The 13,304-nt window shown below is 39.9% G+C and overlaps 3 protein-coding genes across 3 annotated transcripts; all 3 read right to left on the bottom strand.

Moving 5' to 3' along the window:
• Positions 1-2,978: 2,978 nt before the first annotated feature.
• Positions 2,979-5,395, bottom strand: LOC103370365 (claudin-4-like). Its single transcript, XM_008299393.1, has one exon. The coding sequence runs from the start codon at positions 5,033-5,035 to the stop codon at positions 4,091-4,093; it is 945 nt and encodes a 314-aa protein (XP_008297615.1). The 5' UTR covers positions 5,036-5,395; the 3' UTR covers positions 2,979-4,090.
• Positions 5,396-6,382: 987 nt separating this feature from the next.
• LOC103370364 (claudin-4-like) lies at positions 6,383-7,869 on the bottom strand. Its single transcript, XM_008299391.1, has one exon. The coding sequence runs from the start codon at positions 7,773-7,775 to the stop codon at positions 7,143-7,145; it is 633 nt and encodes a 210-aa protein (XP_008297613.1). The 5' UTR covers positions 7,776-7,869; the 3' UTR covers positions 6,383-7,142.
• A 1,103-nt stretch (positions 7,870-8,972) lies between these two features.
• On the bottom strand, positions 8,973-12,947 carry LOC103370362 (claudin-4-like). Its single transcript, XM_008299389.1, has 3 exons — positions 12,794-12,947; positions 11,850-12,092; positions 8,973-10,213 (listed from the first exon to the last, which is right to left on the bottom strand). Exons 1-3 carry the CDS (start codon positions 12,926-12,928, stop codon positions 9,665-9,667), a joined length of 927 nt encoding a protein of 308 aa, XP_008297611.1. The 5' UTR covers positions 12,929-12,947; the 3' UTR covers positions 8,973-9,664.
• Positions 12,948-13,304: the final 357 nt, after the last annotated feature.

Raw genomic sequence — 13,304 nt, 5'->3', positions numbered from 1 at the left:
CCCCCCATGTTCCCTCCAGAACACAAATGCATGAGTTTTTCTTATCTGATACCTTCAACAGGACACGATTACTGCCTGAAATAAAAATGACACCATTAGCTGCCGTGTCATGCTCTTATCAGTGCTGAAGTGAATGATTTCTCCACTCCTGCTGAAAACACAGAAGGTATTAGGGAATTGTAAAAGGAAAGGGAGTGGATGGTCACTGTAGTAGTAGTACCCCTTTGTACACTCAAAATGTGTTGTTTTTTTTGTTGTTATTGTTAAAATACTTTTTTTTAAAATTCAAAATTGTTATAACATAAAATTAGTTTACCGATTTGCCAGTTTACTTACCAGTGAGGCCTTAAAAGTGGAAGGAGGCCTGTTCTGTAAATCATTCATTGAGAATAAAAATTGGAACACCTGCTAATCACGTACATGTGTTTTAAAAGTTAGAACTGTTAGCTAATAGTGGATAAATAGCTGGCTAAGACTAAGTGTCGCTAGCATTAGAAATAGTTTTAAATATCATCTTATGCTTTTTGTTGTGGTAATCACACATAACTATCAGCCATAGATGGACCTTGTCCACACTGAGGATATTTTATCAGATTAATTTTCTTCAGTTAAATTGTAATCTTGAAATTGCTTGTGTGAAGAAGCATAGTCTAAGAAAGAACCCAATATTGTATTGTTATTTGCTGTTTTAATTTAATGTGATTTAGAAGGTGTTTGAAAACGTCTCAGTTTCCTATAACACCATCTTGTTGACATGGCCTCTGTTACAGTTTTATCTGTGTGACCTGTGTCAGCATTATGTGGAGATTGATGGGAGCACGACCATAAACACACGACTGTACCAAGACCTTAGGCAATGCATTCTGGGAGAGCAGCCACGACATGTACCAAGAGGTTGTGTGACAGTAGCAAATGTTTGGCAAACTTACTTAAACCTGAGGTGACTGATATTTTTGGAGGCACAGCAGAAAAGGAAGAGCAAATGTATTATTCATTGGTGTGGTGCTTTTTAAGCTTCATTTAACTCATTGTTTTGTTTCTCATCATTACCCTGAACCTTGTGTTCAATGGAGGGAGGCTGTTAGTTTTAACTTTGAGATACCTACCACAAAACAGAGCCTAGAGAATAAAGTTATCGGGTGTGGAAAGTGAATTCAGTGAAAGTTGCTCTGTGTCTGCTGGATGTGTAAATTGTTTACTTACAGCTTTTTTGATGGCTTTCTGTTGCAAAAAAAAACAAAACAAAAAAAACCCCACGATTCACAAGGGTGAATTTGAAAGGAACTAAAACCTGTTGATGTTTGTGTGCGTCCACTCATTCTTCCTGTTACTGCCATCAGAGAGCTGTATAATACCTGCAGATCATTTAAAAACTAGTACAGCCATGATTAATTTATTTATGGCTGCATTTTCATCAAGGTTGTGCTTTTAAGTTTTAAAAAAGCAGAAATTTTAGTTGAAATAAGCCTGGACAGGGAACTGTGATGCTCCTCTAATGTTCAGTAACGGTCTACAATGCCCCAAAATACTTTTCTCTTCTACTAGAGGTCTACATTTGTGTGATGTACAGACATAACCATGACAATCTTAACTACACAGCCGCCCTGGAGCATGTCTGGATCTGTGTAACCCTAAAAGTAGGTGTAGTCCAGTGAATGTGCGTGTGGCATTACACTGGACTTGCAAATGTACATGTTGACATTTTGGATTATTTAGTGCATGAGGTACAATTCTAATAAACAAAGTGAGCCTCAGGTTTTTCTTTCGTTGTTTATTTCTTGCTTGTTAATTTTTTTTCACTTAAAATACCTTTAGATATATTCCAGCTGTGTCGCAACTTCTGATTACATCCTCATTTTAGGCAGATTTTGAGTATGTGGTGTATTCAACAAGGGAAAATACCTAAATAAAACATACATTAAACGATAAATATGCATCCTAAAATATTTTAGCTGTCTATGTTTGAGGCTCCCCTAAAATGGAATCTAATCACAGAAAAAGAATAAGTTGCTCACAGCTGAGGAAAAAAATGTTCTCAGAAAATCAAAATCATAATTTTTTTAAATTGATATTGAAAGTGAGGGCAAAGAGCTTTCCAAAGACTTACTTAATATCTGTAATAAGAATTATGTTGCACGATGATACACAAACTTGTAAGAAAAATGCTCATGTTCTCCTGTCGGCAAAGTTCAAAATCAAAATATGGTCGTGCTGGTAATGCAAACTTACAATGTTGGCTGGTGCTGTTGTACAATGTCCGGCTATATATTTAGCAAACAAAATGTTATGATTTAAAACATAATGTTTTTTTTCCCCCCCATTATAACATCCCCTGGGATAAAGCTGTGTCCTGTAATGGATATAATGGATGGATTGTTCGTTTCAGCAGAGAGGGGGGGGAGTGTTTACTTGCAGCATTCCCCACAAGATGTCAGTGTTTCATCAGCATGAATCCTGACAGGAATGTAAATGGATTTAGGACATCATTGTGCTGCCAAATATTGTTAAAATCCACAAAATCTTATTTTAGCTGTATAACAAATACATGGGGCACAATTTGATAGGAAATGTGTATAAAATGACACAACATGAATGTTTGTATTTGATGAAATGGTGCAGCCATAAAGAACGGTGTTAAAGTGTACAAATGCAATATCTGTGTCACTTCAGAGATGATTTTAACCTCCCTAAATAGTAAATGCTAAAAGTAATGTTAACGTTTTAGTACATGTGTTTGTGATATTTTCATTAACTGCTTTAAATTTCACTAGCTTCAGTTGTACAGTAAAAGTGAGGTGAGTGTTTCTTTTTTTCCAAAAGTAGATTTTTGCCTTGTTTTCTGGCTTTATTTTTGTGTTATTTATTAATTTTGGCAAGTTCTCACTTACTGTCCTTGCAATATTTAGTTTTTTAAAAATGTTATCAGTTGAAATATATCTGTCCATAACAAAAAACAAACAAAGAAACAAACAAAAGAATTCTTTGTTACAGTAAACTTTTTTGTATTTTGCATTTTGGAAAACTGACAGCGTTGTATTGTGTCTAGATACTGAACCTCCTGCACATCAGAATAAGAGAAACCAAGCAACATGTTCCACAAACATGATTCACTGAAACTAAATGCTGAATCCTCGACAAACACACGATGCTTCCTCCTCCAACACACCTCCACTGTAATCACACTCTCTGTCAAACCAGTTTGTCCTGTGGATTTAAATAGCCATGCGCTGCACTGAAAGTCCAGGGGGATTCTCAAAGCCTCTTTTCAGCTCACATTTTTGCATCTTTATTACATTTAGATAAGTGGAAAAATGCCTGATCAAATTACAGTTATTTATTGAAAAATAAGCGCACAGATCAGTAGTCTGTGGAAATGAAAAAAGAAAAAGAAAAAAAAAAGAAGATATTTCACAGTTGTGACAAAGAGCATAGTCTTTACAGAAACCCTTGTTGACAATCATAACAAAATTTTTTGTATGCAACAAGTGAACTTTTTCAAGGACATAAACTAATGAAACAAGCAAATGCTTGTATTGAAAAATATACATAAAGAGTTCAAATTCAGCACAATAGTGTAGCAACTTCATTACTTATGTTGTATGTTGTTGTCGTATGTCCAGCATAAAACAAAATCCTACATCGTCTTGATGCAGACTGATCCATCTTCATTCAGCGCATTTTAACATTGAGAACAAAAAGGATGTCATCATTGTCAGGTTTCACATTAACATGTCAAAATTAATGTGAACAAACTTCAGTTACACATTTTGTACAAGAAGACAACTGCAGCACACTTCACTTGATTTACTTGTTGATCAGTCTTTGCACATGCAGCCTATTAAAGCTGCATTTTCCTTCATGTTGGTGAAAATAGTCCAGAACTTTTTCCTTCTGTCCTTTAAAAACAACATTTTATCAAGTATAGTTATACCTAAATAAAATTCTAAACTCTTGAACTACTCTATGTCAGTAAACAATCACAAAATAAGCAAACTACTGCTTCTAAATGGCTATTATTAGTTATAGTAAACTGTATTATGTTTGTAAACGTAAGAGCATATTAATGTACGATATGTTGCAAGTGGTCATATTATAAGTATGTCCTTGCTGGGTTTGAAGATGCATCTTCATTTTCACTCTTGACTGATAAAGTCTCTTCCATTTCTGCTCGTTTCAGCTGAGACTTTGTGGACGGTGCCTCACTGTGTTCAGATTTTGTCGACTCCGGTCTCTTCATCTGTGACTTTGTCGATGGTGCCCACGATCTCTCTGACGCTTGTCTCCAGTTCTGCTCAGGCCCGTCCTCCCACGGAGGCCTCGTATACTGCTGAGGCCCTGTGGTCGCGCCAATGGGCTGAGACTTTGCTGACGGCACCCCGCTGCGATGAGACCCCACCTGGGTCGACCCATTGGAGGAGCGGACCACCAGGTAGCGGACAGAGGGGCTCTTGTCTGCATCATGGGCTTTGATGGGGCACGCCGAGCTGATGAACAAACCCCCTCCCAGAATAAGCAGGATGGACGCTCCCCAGCCGATGTACAGGCAGGCTCCGATCTCGCGCCGCTGAGCGTCTATGGAGGCGCTGTAGAACCTCCTCACCACCGCTCCGGCTGCCCACGAAGTAGGAATCAAACAGAGCACCCCTGTGGCTATCAACACTCCCCCAGCTGCTACAGCCACCTTACCCTTAACCCCATTTCCTTCTTCATCCAAGAAGCGGGTGCACTTTCCTCCAACGAAGGCCAGAATGAGGCCTACGCTGCCTGTAGCGATTGCGAGGACGGTGAGAGCCCTGGCAGCCTGCAGGTCGGAGCCCAGAGCAAGGAGGGACTCATAAGGCTTGCACTGGATCTGCCCGGTGCTCTGGACCACACAGGTCATCCAGATGCCCTCCCAGATGGTCTGCGAGGTGACGATGGTGCTGCCCACGAAGGCGGTGACCTTCCACATAGGAAGTAGGCAGCTAATGATGACCATTGCCCAACCCAGGAGGCACAGGGCACTGGCTAACATCTGCATCCCCATGGAGGCCATGGTGTAGAGATGGAGGGAAGAGGAATCCTCACAGACCTTCGAAGGGTTTGTTGATGTTACTCTGGGGAGCTTCTTTTGCTTTCAGTTCTGGTGTCTCCGGTCACTCTTCTCGTCTCTCCTCTTGTCACTTTCTCTGTTCTCAACATGGGTTGCCATTTTCGTACGCCTCCATTTTTCTTTCGCTACAGTTGCAAAGTCTCAGGAACGCAGAGCCCTTTTCTGTCTGTTTCGGTTGTCCGTGCTGCTTTCAATAGATTTTTACTTGGCTCCAGGTGTGTCTCAGTTCAGCCTCACCTCATTTGTTTACAGCCTGTTTTCCACCTGTCTCTGTCCCTCCCCCTTTGTGTCCCTACCTGCTCTCCTCTCCTCTCCTTCCCCCTCTCCCTCTCTTAACTCTGTCTACCTGAGAGTCTTTTTTGCCACCTGTGCAGCTGCCTGTGTGCTTCTGGTTTGGTGCTCAGGCACCACACCTACTCTATAGGGAAAAGAAAGGGGAGGAGGTTGACAGAAAGGTAGAGAGAGAGCGGAGAGAGATAGGGAAAAGAAAGGGGAGGAGGTTGACAGAAAGGTAGAGAGAGAGCGGAGAGAGACATAGCAATGACATCATCTATTCCCTCCCTCATTATCTTCAACTGATGAGAATATTTTGGAAACAACAAGCATTGAATACAGCAGAAAGAATAAAAGGCCTCTGGGCATGAAACATGTTTATAGGATGCACTCTCATGAGAGGCTGTTAGATGTTTTTTTTTTTTAATCACACACCATCTTTCTACAGAAAGACAGATTTAGATTAAAACAGAATCTGATTTGATATGATTAAAATGTACTACGCTCCTAAGAGCAGTGGTCTCTATCTTCTGGCGATGCATGTGAATAATGTGTGCACACGGAACTTACATTTGTGCAACAAGAGGAGAGCAACATGGAACACAATATCCTGGGAGTAAACCAGTTTCTCTCTGGCAGCATCTCTTGTGCAGAAAAACCTGTTTGAAACATGAAAAGCCTCACACGTGCACGCACACACGTGCACATGCAGAGCCGAACTAAACCTTTTAATCAGACGCAAAATAATCTTTAATCTCTCTTGTCCTTGTAAAGTTCAGGAGGATGGTTTTTGGGCCCTTTTCCATTTTTTTTTTCATGAGCAGCTGAAATGAAATTTTTGAGATACAGTTTGTTTGACTTTATTTTTTATTGGAAACAAAACCTTAAAATACAAAGAATCAAGTGTGGTGGTTTTATTTCTGTTAACAATTTCATTCACTGATGCAAAAAGAAAACTACAGACCTGATCAGCCTTAGAAGATAAAAAGAGAGAATACTACACAGACACAAACGCCATTCAGTTGTCATTCAGTCTGTTTATTTAGTCGTGTTTGGCAGGATGCATTGTCACACAACCTGTTTTGTAAAGATTCCTACATGAACACTTGCAAAACCAGATCTACAGTTCTAGTTTCTCAAGGCATTTGTCATCTCTGTAACTGTTTCTGCTTTTAAAAACAAAACAAATAAACAAAAAAACTGCCATGATGAGATGGTTAAAAAAAAAAAAAAAAAAAAACACACATATTATCACATGCTCACAAATATTTCTTACAGATGACCTAGATTTGAAGAGCAAACAGTAATACAGAGGGAACAAAACATCAGCCAAAAAAATCTGAAGGAAGGAAATTTGAAGGAGAATCAATCACATGAAACAGTTTGTTAGAGAAAGTGCAGCCAAAGATCAGACGAGATTTCATATATATACAGTTTTTATGTGCCCACATGGGCCACAGAGAATATCAGATGAGGATCTGACAAACAACATAAACTAATACGTATTAGGAAATAATGGTGTAAAAACATGCAAGAAAAACTTTAACAAAGAGTGTACATTCACAAACAGAATCAAAATAGTTCACATTTTACAACACGTGCCATTCTTTCTATATGAGTGTTTTGAAGACTAAAACACACACTTAAGTTACACACTCATAGTGCAAACATTTTGATCTCTTTCAATCACATTTCAGACTACTTATTACAGCTGGTGGACTCAACTTCATAGGACAGGCAGAAACTTTCATAGAATCTTATCTGTCTTGCTGGTCATCTAAACGTAGGCCCTGCTGCTGTCTATAGAGCGAGCCTTGGAGTACTTAACATCATAATCAGTCTCATCTTTGGGGGGACAGGAGCTACAGAGGAGGCCTCCCCCCAGGAAGAGCAACCCGGCGGAGCCCCAGCCGATGTAGAGCGAGGCGCCCAGCTCCCTCTTCTGAGCGCTTACCAGAACTGGGTTGTAGAAATCGCGAATGATGGTGTTGGCGGTCCAGCAGACGGGTACGAGCACCAAGAGGCCTGCGATGAGGAAGATGACTCCAGAAGCAATGGCCACTTTGGATTTTTGCCTTTCCTCCTCCACAAAGTTGGTGCACTTGCCCCCGACCACACCTAAGAGGATCCCAAAGATCCCGACGATGATGGCGATGACGACGAGCGCCCTGGCAGCCTGCAGGTCTTGAGGCAAAGCCAGCAGAGAATCGTAGACTTTGCACTGCATCTGGCCGGTACTCTGGGTCACACAGTTCATCCACAAACCTTCCCAGATCACCTGAGAAGTGACAATGTTGCTGCCGATGAAGGCTGTGACTTTCCAGGTGGGGAGAGCACAGATGATGATGCTCCCCAGAAAGCCAATGGTGGCCAGCGCCAAACCCAGAATCTGTCTTCCACCAGACACCATGATGAAGCTCTGTTGAACTCTTCGAAGAGTTGAGACCGTTTGTTCCTGGGAGCTGAAGTGATTTATCTGTGAGATGCAACAGAGCAAGTGGTGGTTTTTATTACTCACTCACAAGGGAAGTTGACAGTGGCTTCCTTACTGACTGGTGTTGTTGTTAAAGGTGGAGTCAGAGGAGGAGTTTTCTTGGGTTTCCTCTTGACTGAAACTGATTTGTGAAGAAATCTTACCTAACCACATTACTTTAGTGTAAAATATCAGTGGAAAAGACCGCAGAGTTTCAGAGATGCATACAAAGGCCCCTGAAAGACAAAAGCCCACAAACGCAACACATGGACAAATTGTGTGTCACCAACACACAGTCTTGCATATTCTGTAAATCGAAAACGAAATTTAAAAGCATTTAGTGGTAAAAAAAATAACATACAGCATTTCTGTGGATGATACTACTTATGCAAAGAGGAACTTCCGAAGTGATCAATGCGGAAAATATGCAAGTGCACTTTGGCAACCTTAGTGTTAGTGTCAACTGTTCATTTATTCACATAACTTTGTGAATAAATTTAAAATCATAACACCTCTTTTGAGATGCTTCACTTAATAAATTAACATTCTCACAGTGTCACTGGAATGATGTACAGGTCCTCAAAACAAAGAAATGTGCACACATCCAGGCAAAAATGATTCATGTCAAAGACCAAAGAAAAATGTCATTAAAGGTCAAAAAAATGAGAGATCTGCAAAATGTCAGGCTCCATGGAGGCGGTTAAATTCTCTCTAAAGGCAACATTTTGATCTGCTATCTGTATCTTTCTCGGGTGTGAATTAGTTCCCACACAGAACACATAACTTTAGACTGATCGCTTTGCCAATCGATACCAGTAGCTCAGTTTGATGACACGTAGGTGCTTGAATGCACTTCTGCTGGGAAACTCCCTCTTTTCTCTGCTGGATCAGCTTCACAGTTACTAATTCACACAGCATTTATATGTATCAGTACTCAGTTCACTGTGCTGAAGTCAGATATTTGCAGAACTGACATCTGTCCTTGAACAATAATCTTTAACATGTGGTAGGTGAATGTGATTAAGAAACTGATGTTGTTTAACAAGAAAACTACAATGTTTCTTTGAATAAAGGCTCTGGTTATAGGAAATTGAAAAGCTTGTTCCTCAGCTCTACATTCAGAAGACAAGGCAGTGAAATGAAAACAGTGATTTTAATTTTTGTTTGTTTGTTTGTTTTACATTAAATGGATACACCCTAAACCCTTTAATTTTCTTAGCGCTGTTTTGACCAGATACAGTCTTTTCTCAAGCAAATGCTACATAAAAGATACCAATAAGATGTGCTTGTTGCAAAGGGGGAAAGCAAAAACACACACACGCACATTAATATATATAGACATGCAAGTATAATTTAGATAAATCTTGTATTAAGCCTTGATTTTCACATATACCACAATAAACACTGTAAACCTGCAGTCCACAGTTTGCATTTTTTTGATGCCATGATATTTGTCTCAACAATATCTGCAGAAGAACAAAAAGAATACAAGCAAAGAAAAATGTATTCAGTAGCCTTTAAGTCAAAATCATTATATCACAGTGTTCCACTAATATTAGTTCTATCGTATTGTTCCATTTAAACTTTATAATGTTAATGAAAGCTTGTCATACCCAAGACGCTTTTAATTATAAGCTGCACTGTTTCATAAAATGCACACTTTTATCTTCGACTTGTGCATCGTTTTATACCACCTCACATATCTATTTTGTGTATATGTAATGACTGGTCTTTATTTGTCCAGAAGAAGAAATCAGCGCCATAGTAGCCATTAATTAACATGTAAGTGACCACAACAGCTAAGGGATTCCTGTGTGCAGTCATTCTCAGAACAACAATCCATCAGATTTACTATTGTAAATACGACTCTGTGTCTGTGATCTGTTTGATGAATTACGTCCAAAGGTGCTCTGCTCAAACTGTGGGTGAGTCGGAGACTGATTGTACAGCCCAGCCACACTCGGAGCGTTATTAAGGTAGTTATAGCGATGCACTTGGGCTTTGTGCTCTACCATCCTTGTCTGCGTGTAAGGATCAAACGTCTGCGGGGTATTTGATCTCAGAACATCAGACCTCAGAGTGGCTCTGCGGGATGAGCTGTCGCTGGACTGAGTGCTGAAGTTGCTCGGCATGTAGTAGTAGGAAGGCTGGGACCTCTTCTTGTCCCCACAGACAAAGCAGAAAAGAGCACCACCGAGCAGAAGGAGCACCGAGGAGGCCCAGCCGATGTAGACAGAGGAGCCCACCTCCCTCTTTAATGCTGCAGTCACTAAAGGGTCATTGTAGATTGAGATGGTTGCTACTGCTGACCAGGTGACTGAAACCAGACACAGGATGCCAGACAGGAGACACAGAGCTCCACCCAGCAGGCAGGCCTGGAAAAGCAGGGATATAATTTACATGAGACTCATAAACAGGACCAATAGGGCATAACACAACAGCGCAACTTTGACAGAAAATGCAGAATGGCTGTAATGATATATTCTGATGGCCTAGTTTTAGTTTGTTGAAAAGGGATTGCAGGATTCATGGTGAAAGCGGCTCTTACGGTGTCTTTTTGAAGCTAGTAAAAGGTTTTACATGCACAGGCCGACTACGGTGGTTCCTAAAGCGGAAGTAGGGACCCACGTGAGGGTCACAAGGCATTAAAGGAATCATACAATAATCAAACAACATTGAAAAGCTATTAAAAACAGCGTATTTTAGCTATAATTGTTTCAAAGGCCTTATGATTCTGCTGCTACTTCACACTGTATTTTTACCCAGTACCTCAGTTTACACATGGTCCTGTATACTCATAGCTTACAATAAATGATGGCTGTTAGGCTGTTGTGTTATTCTGTGTTGTCATTACGTGTGTATTCAAACAGATCTGTTAGTGAGTGTGCACAGCTGCATGCAGCATTCATCCACCTCCAGGGACAGTGAGGGTTGTGAGTCTCTGGCATCATTATTTTAGGGGTTGGGGCTGAAAAGTTTGGAAACCCCTGAGCTACTACATCATTTTACCTCAAAACTAGATAAAATATCTGTTTTTTTTCTACTACACCTCCAGAATAACACAATACAAAGACAAGATTACATTCAGTGTTCACATGCCAAGTTTGTTACAGTGTATAACTCAGCAGTGTTCAGGAGACAAAGTGACACTGCATGCAGGCTGAACTTTGTATAGCACCACCCAGAGACACCTGCTGCAGTCCAAATAATGACACAAGTTGAGTTTCTGTGGAAATGTAATGACGTTTAATTTTATGTGGCTTACCGTTGCAGTACAAATACACGTTTCATTCTCATGAAGCAACTGCAAAACCTTATTTAAAGGCCATTTCAAGGTTTGTTGAAGAGGGTGCTCAATAGAAGGAAACAAATATAAAGTTCTCTTTCTGTCAGTTTGATTTGGATTTCAATGTGGGATTTCCACCATGAGAAGATTATTGTATTTATCCTTAACTGTGAACTAATGAACTGAGCTATGTGTTTTCAGTTCCTACTAAGCTGAGTAAATTCTGTTAAATGTAACTAAACATTAAATTGTATATGTTTTCTTTGTGCTCTGTCTGCTGGATTCCAGATCATTTAAAGCTCTGAATTAGTAGGTTTATTGAGGTGTATTAGCAGTTTACTGAGTTAGGTAATTTAGTAAAATGTGCCACAAAAATAAAATCTAAATTAAAATACCAATGGGTGAAGTTGGCTCCTGCATTTTCACTTTATTTTTGAGGCTCAATCTTTCCAGAGATACCATGTGTCAAAATCCAAACACCTTTATATTTTGTATTTTAAGGTAGTTTCATTCCCACATGATTGCTACCTAAATTTGTACTCACTACCACAAACTAACTAACATACTTGCAGTTCATTTTTGCCAGAGGTTAACTCATGCTTTCTTTTCATTATTTTGAGAGCAATTCAATTTTGGGGCTCAAATTGCCTGCTACAGTGCTTGTTATTACTGCAGTTCTTCTTTGTAGGTCCTAAGCAGACACAGGATGAGTGCAGCTCCATCACCTTCTTTCTGGAGGAAGCATTGGACAGAGGTTCAATAGGATCAGGTGGATCTCCACTGCAGTTGACTGCTCCTCCTCCGAGGAGAGTGACGATGAAGCCCAGGATGCCGGCGATGATGGAGATCAGCGTGAGGGCTCGTCCTGCCTGGATGTCAGAGGTCATGGTGATGCCTGTCGTGTGTCTCTTGCACTGCATCTGACCTGTTGCTTGAACGATGCAGTGCAACCACAGACCATCCCACACCTGACAGGGAAACGAGTGGAAACTTTTAAAGCTGGACAAGATATAAGTTAAGATTTGATGTAGGCGAGGTCGTCCTTAAACACTGAATTCCTGTTATTGTGGTGAGAAGCCAGTCAAATGTTATCCTCGGAGTGGACTGAGATTTCCAAATACAATTTAGATTTACAAGTCTTTATTTTTTAATAAATAGTGTAAAACAGTGTGTGACTAAAGTAATTTACATCACATGATATACTTTGCTTATATACAGTTTCATGCTGACTTTGCATGTTTTGCTTATACACTCGTGGTCAAATGATTGACATGATTATCGTAACTTTTCTTTTAACCGATCCCAGATAAAATAAATTAATTTAAAATTATTCTATGTTGGCAGTTGCTTCTCTCCATCTGAAGTCGCTTTGTGGTCTTGAGCAACATTTACAGCTTGATTTGATGGTGATACTTCACAATTGATAGCCAATTCTGACATCAAGATTTTCACTTTTACTGCAAATGTATATTGATTCCAGATATTAGTAATCAAGTCACCTTGATTATAAGTAATCAGTATCGGCCCTGAAAAAAAAACATTTCTTATCCCAAATTTTCACACAATTTCTCAAAATCTGTTGTGTGTTTTCTTCTTAAATAGATTTAAAACTGCTGTTGAACATGATGGAAATAATCAAGTGTAAATGAAGTGATGCGTGTTGACTTACAGATTGTGCAGTCACAACATTTGCTCCCACGAAAGATGTTTCACGCCACATTGGAAGTCCACATGTCAAACATACTCCTAAAACACCCATCAGACACAGCGCCAGGCCCCCGATCAGCCTGCCCTGCCCCCCCATTTCAAACCACACAGACACGAAGCAGTGGATTGAAACCAGAGCTACAAGAAACAAGCTAAAACTATTCACTTTGATTCCACAAAAAAATAAGAATTTGTATTGCTTTTTAGAGGAAAAAAAGACGCAGGAATAAATTTCTCTTGCTTCAGTTGAAGTAGAGTGAGCTGCTCTCTTCATCTGTTCTGTTTTGCTGTAATGTTAAGTAGTCAGATGACACAAAGATCAACAAAGATGTGCAGATGAGGCATCTTGTGAGCTGAGTAAATATGAAAAGAGGATTCAAACACCTCTAAGCTTAAACAAAATCCAGTTTTTCAGGCTTTTATGCACAAGGAAGCTGATGTAACGTGTGGAGTCTTACAAAGTAACATTTGTT

This window comes from Stegastes partitus, unplaced genomic scaffold (genome assembly GCF_000690725.1).
Source record: "Stegastes partitus isolate 25-593 unplaced genomic scaffold, Stegastes_partitus-1.0.2 Scaffold1411, whole genome shotgun sequence".
Classification (NCBI taxonomy): domain Eukaryota; kingdom Metazoa; phylum Chordata; class Actinopteri; family Pomacentridae; genus Stegastes; species Stegastes partitus.
Note: the sequence above shows the minus strand (reverse complement) of the source record. Positions and strands in the feature narration are given on the sequence as shown.

Coding starts and splice junctions, on each gene's coding strand:
- LOC103370365 (XM_008299393.1), bottom strand. CDS start 5,035: ATGGCCTCCATGGGGATGCAGATGTTAGCCAGTGCCCTGTGCCTCCTG.
- LOC103370364 (XM_008299391.1), bottom strand. CDS start 7,775: ATGGTGTCTGGTGGAAGACAGATTCTGGGTTTGGCGCTGGCCACCATT.
- LOC103370362 (XM_008299389.1), bottom strand. CDS start 12,928: ATGGGGGGGCAGGGCAGGCTGATCGGGGGCCTGGCGCTGTGTCTGATG. Junction 12,093..12,793: donor ATGTTGTGACTGCACAATCT/GTAAGTCAACAC, acceptor TTTCCCTGTCAG/GTGTGGGATGGTCTGTGGTT. Junction 10,214..11,849: donor ATGCTTCCTCCAGAAAGAAG/GTGATGGAGCTG, acceptor CTGCTTTTCCAG/GCCTGCCTGCTGGGTGGAGC.